Source organism: Thunnus maccoyii, chromosome 6, assembly GCF_910596095.1.
Source record: "Thunnus maccoyii chromosome 6, fThuMac1.1, whole genome shotgun sequence".
Taxonomy (NCBI): Eukaryota; Metazoa; Chordata; class Actinopteri; order Scombriformes; family Scombridae; genus Thunnus; species Thunnus maccoyii.
Window position 1 is genome coordinate 26,072,497 of NC_056538.1, and position 14,546 is coordinate 26,087,042.

Sequence of the window (14,546 nt, forward strand, 5' to 3'; positions counted from 1 at the left end):
AAAAGTGAAGCCAATGCAGAAGTGCCTTAAACCTGCATTCTCTCTATCGGCCATCAGGGGGCAACTCAATTGGCTCCGATAAGAAGTCCGTTTGTATAGAAGTCTATGAGAAAATCACCTTACTTCTCACTTGATTTATTACCTCAGCAAACACTTTCCTAATGGTCTCAATCATACATATCAATTCAGTGTTTTCTGATATACTTTTTCTGATCTGAGAGCATTTATAAACTCTATTCAGATAGGATTATGTTTACTGGGACAGAGAAGTGGAAAAATGGAATCATCATAACACGTTTTTATAATCTGCTATGTTTTACCTGCTGTACACACATACAAAAAGGAACCATCCAGCTTGTTTAAACTACTCTTAACTGCCCTGTGAACATTAGACCAAACTACTTCCCTTATTCAAGTCTACTTCTTCCTTAACTACAAACTAACGCAACCTCATCAGACCTACAGTATAACAAAAAATTGGAAAATGTTTGTTTAAGAGGAACTGAAACTTATATCATAACTAAGAGTGCATGGGTATGTTCAGTATTCCCATTCACTATACTGTCAACCCCATTCCCTGCACTGACGTGCACATAAACTAAATCAGTGAGGGAAACAAGACACACACAACAGTTAAACACAGTAAATGCATACAGCAGATCACAGGATATGATGGGTATTTGTCCAACCATCATGTCTTTTTACAGTTGGCCTCTTACATTTAATATAAGGACTAACTGTACGGGCAACAAGTTGAATCAAAGTTTGTAACGTTTTCTGATGCTGTAAAAGGTCAGTAGGGTGTTAACACTGGTGGAGTAAAGGAAGTAATTAAGACATGCAAAAACATGTTGACATATGCCTTAAAACTCGAATTAAGACTTTTAAATAATGAAAGTATGCCTCAGTGAAATGAATGAATACTACATGGAAAACATATTAGAGATATATCATACTGTATTGTCATGTACATAATTAATAGTGCCATACATATTACATATGAGTTGTGACTTTTCTCTACATACTCTGTGAAAGCGTTCCATATCAAACTGACACATTTGTGTCAACTGCACAGTTAAGTGGAACAAAACATCCAGCAGACTTTATTGGAAATGCAGAACAAGACAAAGACAATCAGCTGACTAGGACTTAAAAGAAGTTTACGTAACAAACAATGTTATGTTACAGATTGGTAAATAAATAACACAAAATATGATACATGTATTCATACATTCTGTCCTTGAAGAAATACTGGAACGTGTATCCTAGTCTAGGATTCCCATTAACTGTTTGTGTTGTAAAAACGAGACAACTTAAACACAACTGCTGTGTCGCAAAGGCCATTTTTATAGTTGCACAATGGCGCCTCCCTTTAAAAATGTTCAGTCAAACCCTGGCTGTGGTGCATTTTGATTTCATTATGAGATTTGAAATGTCGGGATTTCTCATTTGAAGTGTTACTGCCAAACATATTACATCTGTTTTTGAGGCTTGTTTGCATTTTTAATGTTTGTAAACTCTTGAGTTGTAACTGTGCTGGATTCATAAAGATCTACAATTCTAAAGGTACTCAAAATTTAGGAGCTCAACTTAATTATGGATTGTATATTAAGTAAGAGAAAATCACTATATTACAGTATATATTTTCCCTTCTATACATGTAAACTGACCATTGAGGCAGGTATTACACAAAGTAAGATTAGAAACATAGTGAGATAACTTTGAAAATCATGCTATATCCTGGTGATTCCGATTTAAACATGAATATTAAGTTTAAGAATCTGATTCAGTCATGCATACCCAAGAAACATACATACAATTTCAGAGGATATTTCATAACATTTGACATTATCCCGCTAACTTGCTAATCCACTTTGTGGAATTCCTCTCATGTGATATATCATGAAATATTAAAGATAACGCTTCAGGCAACATAAAAAACAACAAAAAATGCATGTGCAAAACTGCCAAAGGATATTTCCACAATAGTAGACTATACTGTACATACATAAGATATATACATGTAAATGATTGTGCTACCCAAAGAAAAATAAAGTAATATTTTGTGACTTAACAAAAAACCCTAAATACAAATGAAATCCTCGTACCATCTATGTCAAATAAGTGATATTGAAAAACAATACAAACTTGATCTCTCATGTTTTTCTTCACTGTTCTCAACTGATCCTACAGTATACTCCTTTATGAATTTACTTCTTGTCCATCTAACCATGATCTCAAGTTCATCACTGACCAGCGTGTCACTGTACATCTCAACCAGCTGAACCCTGAGCGTTCTTTACTGCTCCTCCAGCCAGGATGGCTTGTCTGATCCTGGGGGCTTTAGCTTTACATTGAATTGTATAAGAGTTTGTTCCAGCTGCTGCTGGTTGCCAGCAAAGTAAGCCGAGATAGCATTATGGAAGAGGAGCAGCTGCTTGTGCATCACCTTCACCTAGAAGTAAAAAGAAGAGAGAAAAGTTAGCCATTACAAACAAAGTTTTCAAGTGTTTAAAGGAAAGCACAGCCAGTGGATGTTTATTAAGATGACAGTAACTCATTGCTCAGATTCAAGAGGAGCAGCCTATAAACAATCTTCACATTCCTCTGGAATGTATTCCCAAGTGTCAAGTAGACTTTTAAGATATTTTAAGGCATGGAAAGTCTTACAGCCTGCAACTAATGTTGATTATTATCTTTATCATTTTCCCCCCAATTCTTGTAAAAATTATGAAAATGTATAAAACAGAATTATGTTTTATGTTTTAATAGTGTGGGTCATGGGTGTGTGTTTACTTTGTCAAATTGATGCATTGTCTTTCTCTTACTCTTCCTGCAATTATTATCTGTGACATTTAACGCTGGACTTATCTAACAATACAGTGTAATCTAATCAATCAATCAGCGTGATGTGAGACAGAGATGACTGATTGGAATGCATCACATCATGTTCCATCTATTCTTGATATGATTCCCCAACTTGTTTAGATTTTTTAGCCAAATGCAATCTCAAGTGTGTGTTTTATAGATATGAGCGGTTCAGGTAAGATGTAGAGGTCTGTGGAAAGTCTGAACACGGGAGTGCAACTCTGACAAAAACTACAAACCTTGTTCTCCTCTAGGAATTTGAGCTTGATGGTGACATCACTACGCAGCCGTTCGTATTTGTCTCTGTGGAGTTGGTAATCATTCTGGGCCATATCTATGCGGACCATGGCAGCGGCATCCCTTGGGCCCAAACTCAGCTCTTCCAGATCAGAACGATAGGCGTCAAACTCAAGTCTGCATGACAAAATAGAAAACAGCTGTCAGTCAAAGGCTTTCACATTCCAGGCAAACATTCGACAGAGATTTTGTTTAAAGGACCTGCAAAATGTTATACTTTCTTACCTTGCATTTTCATAATGCTTAATGGTCATCAGAGTATCCTCCATTGTTTTGTTAACCAGGGTGTTGACACTGGATACAAAGAAGTTGATGGCACCAAGCAGGGCCTCGCCATTCTTGCACAACAGCTTTTGAGTTTCTGCATTATACCCAAACTCGTCCTGCAAAGAAAACACATATGTTTTACTTGCTAACTTAATGAAAGGGGGTGAGGGGTGGTGGTGGGGAGGGTCGACAATACTGTACCTGCAACTCTGGGGACTTCTGGCTGAGGTCGGTGAAGGTGTCTCCAAGAGCCTGTTGTGTTTGCACCATGCACTGAAAATGATTAATGAGCGCAGTGGCCAGTCTTAGGATGTTTTCATACTTGCTCTTGGTGTCTCTTAAGACGTCAATCTGAGCCTCCAGTTCGAGGTCTACTGTCCGTGAGCCTCGTCCAAACCGCTCTGAAAACATCTGTTTGGTACACTATGTTGGGTAGTGGATAAAGACAAAGAGATTCCAATAAACTCAGCATGAAGAAGATCTCATGAAGTTAAGGCATCTATCTATCTATCTATCTATCTATCTATCTATCTATCTATCTCAGCTTTTGGAAGCTTAAAAAAAGAAAAGTACAATACCTTATATGTATTTATGCCCCATTTCTTTACACTGTCCAATTTCTCCACTGCCACACCACGAGAAACTTCCTCAGTTGAATTGCAAGTATTATGGTTCGAGGACCCTAAAAAAGACGAAAAAAAGAACAGTTCACTTACACACTCGACTGCATATTATCCTATCAAAGTCGACAAGGCTGACAGAAATCGTATGGGTCGTATGACAATGAGCATGGACATGGTGATGAGCCTGGTGATACCTGAATGCTGGTCTGTGTGTTGGGCAAGACGACTTGCTGCAGATTGGCTTTTAGGCAAGTTAACACCCCTCGATTTCATGCGAATGTCTGAAATGAGCATGGTGATGAAAGGGAGCGAGGGCGAGAGGAAGACATGGCAGTGAAATATGTGTCAGAAAAAGCTTGGCAGTGAGATACGCAGCTGAACAGCAGAGTATGTTGACTGAAAGGAAAATGTTAGGCTACATGATGGAGGAGTTGTGGTTTTGAAATAATCCTTCATGCAGGTTTCTCATGCAGAATCATTTATAAAAAAAGGGTTAAAATGGACTTAATGGGGTGAGAGGTAAGTACCAAGCAATGATAAAACAGTCATCCAAAGTGCATTTCACAGTACATAAGAAGACATCCTTATTAGACATCAATACAACATTTCAAGTGACAGCCCTGTAATATCAGGTTAGTGCATCCCTTATTTTAAAAGCTGCCAAAACATTTCTGGTTGCTGAAGCTGTGAGTTGAAGAGGTACTAGCAAGGTTGCATACAACTCCCTTGGACAAGCAATAGCAAAACCTCTACAAGGGGCCAGAACAGACCAACATATAAAGGTTAACTTAGAAAACAAGAAAGGTCTTCAGAATACACAGCCACCTGGTCCAGGCGCAGGGGCTCGTCTTCTGTCCAGATACTCAGGGTTGAGGCGAATTGCAGGCCCTATGGGATATGGACGTTTGTAATATAAACCAGGAGCCTAAAGGTCAGCAGCTCTCTGGTGACACATTACAATACACAGAAGATAAGCGCTCAGTATGGTTTCTTAAAGGGGCATTAAGTATCGACCTCTTTCAGTGACTGAAGGATTTCAACAACACAGACAGATCTCTGGCACAGCTCAGAGCAGCCTGCAAGTGATAATACACAGAGACATAAATGGGGGGTTGGGGGGTTCAAAACAGAGCGTTGTAATCCAACGCTACATCCATGGTTGTTTATCCTGCAATATTCACCTTATCTGCCTGGACTGAACAGTGAGCTGTTTGAAGCTATAAATGTCAGGACCTAGCAAAGAATTCCAGTGTCATTTGTATTGATCCACAACCCTATGAAACTAATGTGGAGTTATTAGCATCACCTTAAGGTATGGTACAGCATCTCTTACTTAATGCACCTTTAAATTTGTGGAACTGTATCTTTGAAGGGCAAACTGTGTCTGTGCTGTAAAAAAAACAAAACACCAAAGCAACACCTGTACAGGATTGCTGTCACATTTGCCAGAAATACCTTTGATGGAGCTGGTTGGAATGATGCCCCCTGCAGGTCCTCCATAACCTCCTGAGACAATGCTGGTTTCATTCAGGTTGGGTCCAGAAACCATCACCTGCTGCAAATCCTGATAGATTTACAACAAAATACTGGCAATAAATATGATTTAGAATCCTGTAAATATTCACAGTTTACTACATTAGTGAGCACAATCAATAATGTTATCAAACTATCTTTGTGGGCCAGAAAGCTGCACCTGAGCTACTTTTAGTTCATTTTTTATAGAATTTGCTACATCCCAAAGTTAAAATATGAATAAGAAAGGATTCTTGTCATAGTTTATAAGAGCTGAAACAGAGTTATCCAAGTCAACCTGCACACATTGCATATATGTTGTCTTTTATTTATTGTGGTAACCATCCAAATTACTATCCTCACACACAGACAGACATATTATTCATGTAGCACCACTGATACTGTAACTTTCAACCCTGTTTTATAAAATTTTCTCTACCTGTTCATAAATGCACCACTGAACTTGTGCAGGCTGTATCAGAATGAGACATAAGATGATGCAAAAGGCCATATGGCTGTCCCAATTAAAGTCATAGTTACTCTCTTAACATCTTAGCAAATAATGAAGTCATTCCCAGTTTCAGGTAGTGGTAATTCTGGTCTATAGCTACTGTACACAACTGCAGGCCTATGCATGATTAGGTAACAGTTGGCCTACCCAGCCTTAGTCCTAGACTGTGCTGTCAAGTGTAAAGGTTCCGACAACCACAAAATTTAACAAGAGGACACTGTCACTGAGATGAGGGAGAAAAAAAAAAGGAATAAGTGACCTGCTCCAGGCTGTCATCCTCTGGCAGTGCCCCTGTGTCTCCATTGCTGTTAATGGGGATCTCCATGGTAGCAGCCTTGCTCATGATACTGTCTGCCATAATGAAATCTCTGCAAGACAACACCAAACATTGACACATATCAAGGATGGCATCATGTTTGTAATTTGGTAAAATTGATTTTAATAGGCTACAGCTTTCTAATCCACACCGACACAAACACACACAAAAAAACAGCTTGCTTACACTGATGCTAACGTGGTGTAGCTGGCTAGTGGGCTACTACTTGACAGCTAGCTTCCTCACCACTGAAGCAGCCTGATATCGCAGCCCAAGTCCAGTTGTCCGAAGAAGAAACAAGCCGTCGTTTGCACAGACAGCAGTCGTAAAATGTAAAGCAATGACGCCGTTGTCTTTAAATATTGTAATCCAACGCTACATCCATGGTTGTTTATCCTGCAACGTTCACGTTATCTGCCTGCTTCCATGCAACTCATCCAGAAAATCCCTGCATCCAGCCAGCCAGCAGCTTTAGTAGTACCACTTCCAAATAAAAGTTTGTGTCATTTTTATTCCTTTGTAAGGCGCACGGCTGGGCTTTAAAAGCAAAGCACGTTGAGTAAAATGTGGTATATATGCAGTTTAGTGGGTATCATCGCATAAATGTGAAACTGGAAGCCCGTACTATGAATGTATGCTCATATTTTGAAGGATAATACCTCAAGCATCCCCTCCCCCCGCCTCCCCCTGCTCCATCTTCCACGTCATGCAGTGCTGACGTAGCTTTATCACTAAACTGCAGTACTATCTTTTTTCCTGAAGATGTCACTGAAAGCTTACTATTACATATAAAATCTGACACGTCATACATCCAGCAGTCCTCCATTAGTAACCCCCTTAGAAACAACTAAACATCTATTTTTTGAGTGTAGTACACTTCAGGATTCTGGAAAAAATTGAATACTATGTTGACACTCAAACTAATCATCCAGTTAAGCTGGAAACCAAGGATGTAGTACTATATTATGAAAACAAAAAACAGAAAGTCCAGCAGACTGTCATTTTACTAATTTTAAACCTGCAGTGCGAAACTTTTACATATTGAACGTCATTCAAGCCCTTGACAGACGAGTTCACACAATGCATATTAAGCCTATTACCGCCAGATGAATCTCTCTGTATTTCACAGTATATGGAGTTTTTAAATCTCATGTCAGGGGCGACATTCCCGCGCTGGCCGTTTGGCTGTTAATTGTGCGGCTCGAACTAGACCTTCCAAATGTTATCGGACGGAATGGATCAAATTCTGATAGTGAAATGAGTCATTTCACGGGGGTTGTGTGACGCTCAAAACAATTTATCCACCGTTTTACAGCTGCAACAGTAGGTTATGGCCAGTAGTGTACTGGCTATCGGGCATACTGTTTTGGGACAAATCCCGGTGGGCGGTGGACCGTCAGAAAATACATTTTTAAGCCAGTGGACCGTCAAAATACATCCGTTTTTACCAGCCCTCTTCAGTCGAGCGCCCCCCTTTACTCTCACTGCCAGAGGGGGGAGACAAAAGTCCCGCACTCCAGCTTTAATGGGGATACTTCAGATCCATAAAGCCAAATTCTTGAGGTGTCCCCATCGTTTGAACCTTTAACAATTGAATATAGAAAGTATTTTGAGTGTATGCAAATTGTAAACAACAAGAAATATATACAATTAGCATGCTACAAGAATATTTTAAAGAAATTTGATTTCATTGCCTGACATTTCTGTTATTATTTTATATAATTGTCTTCTCTCTCCTTTCTTTTGATATTTATTTTCATTATTATAATATATACCTTACCCCATGTCCTGTTGACATGTTGAATGTATCATCCTATTAAGAGTGGAGTCATACCTGTTGTATTATCCTTATTTCATATGATGCCTTAATGTTCTCTTTTTTTTCTTAATACATGTTGTAAGTGATGATTTCTACAATAAAGAGATGGGGGTGGGAAAGTAACTCTATTAGAGCGTCTGGTCCCTCAAATGTTATGAGTGTGAATTATCTCAAGGAGGATTGTTGCGTCCTGTGTGTCTCACTGATTGCAGTATCTCTTGAAAATCAAACTGTATAAATACAGTCGTTTGTTTTGAGATGTGAAAAGCCTTGCGATGGACCTCACCCTAGTAAACTGACTACATTTCCAATCATTTGCCTCATTTGTTTCAATCAGGGAACGAGCACATGGTTTCCAAATGTAGAAGTCTTTCAGTAATTACTCCAGCTCTGAATAGAGAACCAACTCTCCACACCTTCTACCCACAATGTTTTCCTGTGTGGCAAAAAGGTTAGTTTTCCTTGATGTTAAGGGTGACATATTTTCCAAACATCTGAAATATCATGTTAAGAAATCCTCTTCTTCCTTCTTCATCATCATCCTCTTCCATCTTTCTTAGAAGTAGACTATCTACATGCCTGAATTTGATTACTGCACCACCAAGATCAAAGACAACAAAATGGCAAATGATAAGGTTGGATGTTATGCTATAATGGTTGCAAAGCCAATGTTAAAATGTGTCTGCATCGAATTGAAAGAATTTAACTGATTTATTTCCCCCTGCTACTAGTGGGGTCACAGTTGATTGTTATCTCTGGCCAGTTGGGTTTCATTTTCTGGTTCATGTATTCTGGTTGTTGCTATGTCTCCTGTCTAGCCTGCAGAGCTGGTTCAATAGTGTCAGTGTGTCCAACAGTGTTACCACACTGGGTTATTCCCCTTCATCAGCAAATCAATATGTCAAACACTATTTGAGTGGCAAGATATATATATGTATGTCATCCTGCCAAAATTAATAGATTTTTGAGCACAATGGACACAGTATGTGCAGCACACAAACGTAATATAAGTATATAGCTCAAGATATCAAAGGTGTTCTTTAATATAGAGGCTGGCAGTTCACATACGATTAAGAATGTAAAAAAATTAAATCTACGGTAGCGCACACTTGAAAAAATTCTCAGTAATCCAGCTAATAAGATATCTAGAAGTATGTAGAAGTACTAAAAGTAGAATCTAGAAAGTAGGTAACTTCTGAAACTGTCCATCATCCGACAAGCATGCCTACTTCATGCAGCAATAGGCCAGATGTGCAGAGCCTGGTTAGAGAATATACAGGATTTTTAACTTATCCTCAAACTCTCTTCTTTCTTTCTTCACACAGCTACCTCCATACAGTTTACACCTGATTCCAAATGAGTGCCGCATTAGAAAGCATTTATCCCTTTATGTACAAAGCAAATAAATTTTGCTACAATGCAGACAGTGACAACAAAAAACCCCAAACAGTAACATGTATTGGATTATAATAAATATACAAGTCTTGTCAATCAGTGACAACATTAACATGTACTTTTACAGAGGGCAGGTACTGAAGCCCCAGAAATGTAAAGGTAATGAGGCTGTTGCTGTTAACATAATCTTAAAGCTGAATGTCTCAATGGTTGGCCAGCTTCTTTAGTTCCAGTTTTGTGAGTGAATAATTGAAAGGGTATGTTTTGACTTACCATCTGAGGAGAGTGACTGACTCAACATCCTTTAGCTCCGGTACCTTTGACCTCCACATTATTCATGGGCCACAAACAGCCTGCTGTTGCTTAGGCTAGACTTCTAAAACCAGTTGTTTTGTTTTTTGGAGTGGAGGTAAAGGAAATTATGTGCAGCAGTTTGTTACCAGCACTGTACAAGATTGCAATCTACAATAGGGTACTTCAGGCTTATTAAGGCAGATTTTAATCAAAAAGTCTCCCACGTTTCAGTATGTTAATGTGATAAACATCACAGATGCAGCTTCATAACAGTCAACAGTTCAACATTTTAACAAGGGTAGCGGTGGGGGGTTTATACTTAACTCTCTCTACTTTCACTCTTGGATAGAAATTTTAAGACACCAAATTCTCACACAGGAGAATGTATATTTAGTGTTGCTCATAAATTTAGAACAAGGCCAAATTAAATTTTAAAGGTCTCAGGCGGGGTCTCCTCTGAGACTGCACTCCATGTCACAAAGTGAATGTATGCATTTGAGCTGAGCGTGAGACCTAAACCACAGAATGCCCCTCCCCCTGTCATTTTAGAGAGTAGTTCATCTTGTTTTTTAATGATCATTAAGCACGCTTCCAGATGTTGGGAGGGAAATTCATCCTCACTCAGTCCCCTGTGCTCTGTAGCAGCAAACAAGAGTATTGGAGTGAGACAGAGGAATCCAGAATAACATAGTTAAAAGCAGTGCTGCCTGCATCACTACTCCATGGGAATTACAAACAGTGCTTGAGTTTTACATTATAGAGCATATGGAAGTAATTTATATTGTGTCTTTAATGTGCCATTTCAAACAGTCTATCAACCTTTATCCCAGTTGGTGGTTCAATCAATGCTCTTACAGAAAAACAGCAATTCATCTTCATAATGGATCATTGGATGCTGTGAATGTCAGTTGTGGAATGTCTGAAAGGACAACACGTAATCAGGAATAATAAATATTTATATGCTCACCCTTTATTGAATATGTTTCTGAGAGTAATTATAAATTTAGCCTTTGAACAGGTTTAGATTTCAGAGAAAGTATAGATATGAGTGGTTTAAGGGGTACATCAAACTTGTAATGACATGAAACATTATTTTGATTGACAGATGTATTTTCAAATGAGTCACTGCTTACATAAAGACCCTTTGTTCCATTTTTTTTTTTGCTAACCTCTATATTTTGAAAGCCTTCAAGTGAGATTAAACACAGAGCTGTCAAAGGGATTTCTATTATTTAAATTAAGTCCCAAACAACCCAGAAAAGTAATATCTTAACACATGAAAAGGAAAACAAAAACAAACTTCAGGGTATTATTTAGTGAGTGTGACTCAGATTCGATTCATATTCATTTTTTATTGTCCTCAATAGAAGAAATTTGCTTTGACAGCCTGCTCACAATCAAACACTCAAAACAAGTAACACTCAAAACAGGATATAAACAAACAAGAACATCACAACAACACAAGTATGTTACAGTGTGCCCAGGCCATTTAAGGCGGTGATTGCTGAGGGCAAAAAACTCCTCCCAAAGCTATTTTTTGCAGAGTGGTTGTCTGTATCTACATCCAGAGGGGCGAAGGGAGAAGCATGGGTTGAAGGGGTGGCAGGGGTTGGTGTTATGGTTAGTGTGCTATGGTTAGTGCTATGTGAGTGGTGGCAGTGTCAGTGAGGGCTGGCAGGTTGGGAGCAGGGAGGCCAATCATTTTAGAAGATATGTTAGTGATTTTCAGGAGCTTGTTTCTATTGGTGAGAGTGAGCATGGTGAAATAGCAGGTGGTAGAGTACAGGCGGATGGATTCAATAATACTTTGGTACAGAAGGAGCGGGGGGTTTGACTGAGAGAGCCCTAGGTTTGCAGATGGCAGAGAGTCTTTGTTGGCAGTGTTTATGGATGTCTGTGAAGTGGTGATCAAAGCTCAATTAATTGTCCAGGATGATGCTGATGTACTTTAAGCTCTACACCATCTCCACTGGCTGGCTGTTGATGGAAGTAGGGAAATGAGAGGTGGTGAGTTTATATCGGGTGTCAAAGATGAGCTCCTTCCTTTTAGTGACGTTGAGGAGGAGGTGACTGCCTGTGCACCACTTAGTGAAGTTGGCAAAGGATTGTTGGTAGGCTGTGACTTAGTCCCTGTCTGTGAGGAGGACAAGTATGGCTGTGGGGAGGGGCTAAGACAGTCATTGGTGTAGAGTGTGTATAGAAAGGGAATCAGAACACACCCTTAGGGGGCTCCAGTGTTGACAGTGATAATGGTGGATATAGTAGTACCCACCCTGACTGCCTGGGGTCTGACTCTAAGGAAACTGTGAATCCAACAGATGAGGAGAGGTGGAATGTGGAGATGGTGGAGTTTGCTGATCATCACATAAAGTTGAATTGTGTTAAAGGTGGAGATCAAATCTATGAAGAGGACCCTGGCATAGTGGCCAGGGGAATCCCGGTGTTGAGTGACATCTAAAACATTTTAAAAGCATAAATTTTAAAGACAGATTTCCTCTGCAATACAAACCACCTCTATGCCATGTGAGCACAGTGACCTTGGATATGGCGTGAGAGCAATGTCCCCCATAAAATACAGGCTTTGCTATTCCTCTGATGTTTCCAGTTAAATTCACCTGCATAATCAGAGGGACAACCAGTCAGAGGCCGCAAATAAACTGAGGGGGCAATTTAAGAATCGTAAATCCCACAAGAGCTTGTTGGCATTTTCACTGAAGTGTTAAAGCAGTTGTTAATTTTGTTTTCTTGAACGCTACCTTTGGTTGGCACACACAGGCTGTGGTCAGGATATGCACGAAAGGGCAGTTGTTTAGTTTCTTTATGCTGTTTACTTACTTTGTCATGCAATTTTCTGTTTTACAGGTCTCCCATTTGGCAATCTCATTCATTTCATGCTTTTTCTCAAACCATGAATTAGGACCTCTATATGAAGATATTTTAACTCAATGTTAAATATAACCATATATACTGCTATGTGTATAAATATACAACCTTTTTAAGAGCCTGTTATAATGAAGACAAGTTATAATAACCACTAGAGAGACTAGAGAGAGTGAGAGTGAAATCTTGAGTTTGAGCCATAAAGCATCCCTTGACAGAACTTAGGAAGGAAAATGAGCACACTGTCAATTATTGGCTTCATTTGAACTGCACATGGTCAAAAAATGCAGAATGGATATGCAGAACAATATCCATGATTACTGCTGCACTCTACAACAAAAGGAGTCCTCGAAAATGTATTCTGGTCTAAAATAGTCTTCCTCTCTGTGCTGATTTCCTCAGACATACCAAACATTTAAATCCTTCACACAACAGCTGATGAGCCAGAAGATTTAGGATTGATCCCTCTGCAGTTCAGATTTGTTCAGGCTGCTGAATATACTCCAGTTCATGCAGCTTCTCCAAGCGTGGACAGCAATGACTGCTGAGAGAAAACAATACAGCATTCAAGTGAAGGGTGTGTGTGTAATATACAACTACTGTAAAATAAATTATTTGAAATCTGTACAAAGCTGGGTGATTTGTGGATATGCAAACACATTCTTAGAAAAGCTCTAATGCAGCATTGTAAAAAGGGTTTTTCTCCATTCATCTATGTCCACCTTCTTTTATACGGGTCAGGGATACAGTGGCTAAAGGATAAGCAAAGGAAGTTCCTCTTGTTCCTCTTTGGGGATCTCAGGGTGCTCCCAGGCCAGCTGGAAGATGTATTCTCTCCAGCATTTCCCAGGTCTTCCGCAGGTTGTCTCCATGAGCTGTGTGAATTCTTGTTTTTTGGTTCTTATCCAAAGCCTGTCAGTGTATGCTTTGTGGTGCAGCTTTCCCTCAACCAGAATGTCATGTCAAGGTAATTAATTTCTATTTCTTTATGGAAGAAACAACGTCAGTAGATGCAATTTAAACAGAGATTTCTCCTCCTCACACAACTGGGAATGCAATAGGAGCCGTAGTTAGGCGGCAATTACAAACCATTAACAATGACACCAAATTGGATGTTTTATACACTTCAAATCAGTGCTGGTATATTGGTCATGAATATGTAACATGACAAATAGAGGAGTGGACATAGAGCATCCATCATAAATCTTAACGCTCACCTTGAACAAGCTCTTAAAAAGGGGATACAAAGTGCACCATTCTGCAACCAAAAAGGAATCCAAAATGAATAGTTACCTTGAATAGGTTTGACAATTGGCTGATTCTCACTTCCAGCACCTTGGCAAAGGAAAGTGTTACTCCCAATAAAAGCTTAAACATATCTAACCCTCTGCTTTTTATTACAAATATGGGCACCGCCATTCATGTTTGGTAATTCAGTTCTGAAAAGCATTGCCACACTGATGGGAGATTTACAACATTCAACAATATCTGGAGCATTCACCATTTCAGAACAGCTCTCATCTGCCAGTGTGGGGCCTTTTAACTACATCAGGGACATCTGCCAAGGATATGTGTTCAGACCCTCCTAAATCTTCCTGCTCTGCTTCTTGAACAGAAAGCATGCCTGTTGCAAGACAGGGGATAAGGATAAGCTTAATGGCTTATCACCTTAAATATAATTAACATAATTAACAAATCTACTGAACGTGTATCTGAAAGCTTTCTTTTACTTCCCTGATGAAATGGGCACTGTGCAAAACAGAA

At 39.3% G+C, this 14,546-nt stretch overlaps 1 protein-coding gene across 4 annotated transcripts; it reads right to left on the reverse strand.

The window, feature by feature from the left end:
- Window positions 1-939: 939 nt before the first annotated feature.
- Window positions 940-7,043, reverse strand: LOC121898890 (arfaptin-2-like). Of its 4 annotated transcripts, XM_042414394.1 has the most exons (10): window positions 6,581-7,042; window positions 6,338-6,446; window positions 5,511-5,619; window positions 4,881-4,943; window positions 4,250-4,336; window positions 4,011-4,114; window positions 3,634-3,855; window positions 3,391-3,548; window positions 3,108-3,282; window positions 940-2,455 (listed from the first exon to the last, which is right to left on the reverse strand). In XM_042414394.1, the coding sequence occupies exons 2-10, from the start codon at window positions 6,434-6,436 to the stop codon at window positions 2,300-2,302; spliced, it is 1,173 nt and encodes a 390-aa protein (XP_042270328.1). In that variant the 5' UTR covers window positions 6,437-6,446; window positions 6,581-7,042; the 3' UTR covers window positions 940-2,299. The 4 variants fall into 4 exon arrangements, with proteins under 4 accessions (XP_042270328.1, XP_042270325.1, XP_042270324.1 ...); XM_042414391.1 differs by lacking the exon at window positions 4,881-4,943 and having other exon boundaries at window positions 6,641-7,038; XM_042414390.1 differs by lacking the exon at window positions 4,881-4,943 and having other exon boundaries at window positions 6,581-7,037.
- Window positions 7,044-14,546: the final 7,503 nt, after the last annotated feature.